The sequence below is a fragment of the Octopus bimaculoides genome, chromosome 4 (assembly GCF_001194135.2).
Source record: "Octopus bimaculoides isolate UCB-OBI-ISO-001 chromosome 4, ASM119413v2, whole genome shotgun sequence".
Classification (NCBI taxonomy): domain Eukaryota; kingdom Metazoa; phylum Mollusca; class Cephalopoda; order Octopoda; family Octopodidae; genus Octopus; species Octopus bimaculoides.
Window position 1 is genome coordinate 138,163,490 of NC_068984.1, and position 1,697 is coordinate 138,165,186.

The 1,697-nt window shown below is 32.1% G+C and overlaps 1 protein-coding gene across 1 annotated transcript in view; it reads right to left on the reverse strand.

Moving 5' to 3' along the window:
* Nucleotides 1-339: 339 nt before the first annotated feature.
* The window catches only part of LOC106878516 (uncharacterized protein DDB_G0271670), a 163,002-nt gene continuing 161,644 nt past the window's right edge, over nucleotides 340-1,697 (reverse strand). The window contains exon 4 of the mRNA XM_052967690.1: nucleotides 340-429. Within this exon, the coding sequence (XP_052823650.1) occupies nucleotides 340-429 (90 nt within the window). The remainder of the gene's footprint in view (nucleotides 430-1,697) is intronic.

Below are 1,697 nucleotides of genomic sequence, written 5' to 3' on the forward strand. Positions count from 1 at the left end.
GTGTACACTTCCGTTTATCTGTAAACATCCGTAGTGGGGTTCCAAACCACACATAATGATGTCCCATTTTATTGAGTAATCTTAAAGGAAATTGTCTATATTGAAGTTGAATTGATGATATTAAAAAAATTACTATTTACTTTTAAGCATCTTCCTGACAAATGGTTTATTTTTTTCCCCAGTAAGAAAGGAAAACCGAAAGAAAAAAAGTTTGTGAACCATAAGAAACAAATGAATGTACTTATAGTATTTAATAATAGAAGGCTTTTATCTTTCGGTTTTAGTTTTTAGTATTATATTACACGAAGCTGAGTTTTTAGAGCCAGGTGGATTATAGAACTAGAAATTAACAATAACATCCTTTATCAACATTTTGGGTAGGCGGGAGAGGAAAAACGCTGATTTAATGATGTCATATAAACGTCCAAACTACGAAAGAGAATTTCCATTTATTAATACAAAATAGAAATCGAAAAACTTAGATCAGATGTATTTAATAATTTAAATAAATAACTTGGGGATCAGATATAGCTTGGAGAATGCAAGGTTGATTTATGCTTGCTCAAGATTGAATATATATCTCAGCAAATTCGTAAGTTAAAAGAAACAATGAACACACTTTATGATAACAGACCACACATTTCGTATGTATATATGCCGAAATAAAAGCTTTAAGACCGCCTTCTAAATCTCTTGGGCAGTATTTCATTGCTAAGGCAGGCCAGCAACTGACATTCCATATGGTATCCATTTACGACTTGTTTTCAGATTTAAATGCGAGGTAAAATGCGCCAGTGTTGCGCATTCCCGATATTATGAACACAATCCAGATTACAGCTGTTTACATACTAAGAGCAAAATACACAGTTGTTTCTCTTCAGTTTCGTTCCTCTCAGTTCTTTTCAACGAAATGCAGGAATAATCAAAAGCTAATTTACATATCCACTTAGCATTCCTCGCAATATTTTAGCCCTTGAAACCATATAAACACATGCCTGTTTATACTGACACGCGTGTTTCTGTATTGGAGAACGTCTTCATAATAATCAACTAAGTATAGATGGAGGGACAAAAAAGTAAATAAATGAATAAAATAAAAATAAAAGAATAAACTAAAAAAATTAAATCAAAGCACATCTGTGATTATCTAAGACATAAATGTTACATCTTTAATAAATTCAATCAAAAGCTTCCAGAAACGCATAGATGCAGATATTTATATATTTTCACGAAAAAAATAAAAGTAATAATAGATAGTCAAGACCATAGGTGATTAGGTTATTTTGTAGATAGAGAAACAGCTATAGACAGCTACACATGCACACATCTATCTATCTATCTATCTATCTATCTATCTATCTATCTATCTATCTATCTATCTATCTATCTATCTATCTATCCGTCTGTCTGTCTGTCTACATGTTTGTCTGTTTCTTTCTCTCTCTCTATCTCTATCTCTCTGTCTATCTATCTAGTATAGCATAGTAAAATATAGCATAGGTCCTCTTTGGGTTGTATATTTCCAATGCAATACTCATCTCGAACTCCTGGCTATCTACACTCAAGGGCTGGAACCTTGAGGGAAATCGAAACTCCACTAGTGTAGAAATTCCAGGCATAACACAAATAAAGAGAAAGAAACAGAAAGACAAACGTGTAGGTAAGTAGGTAGGTAGATAAATATATATATATATATA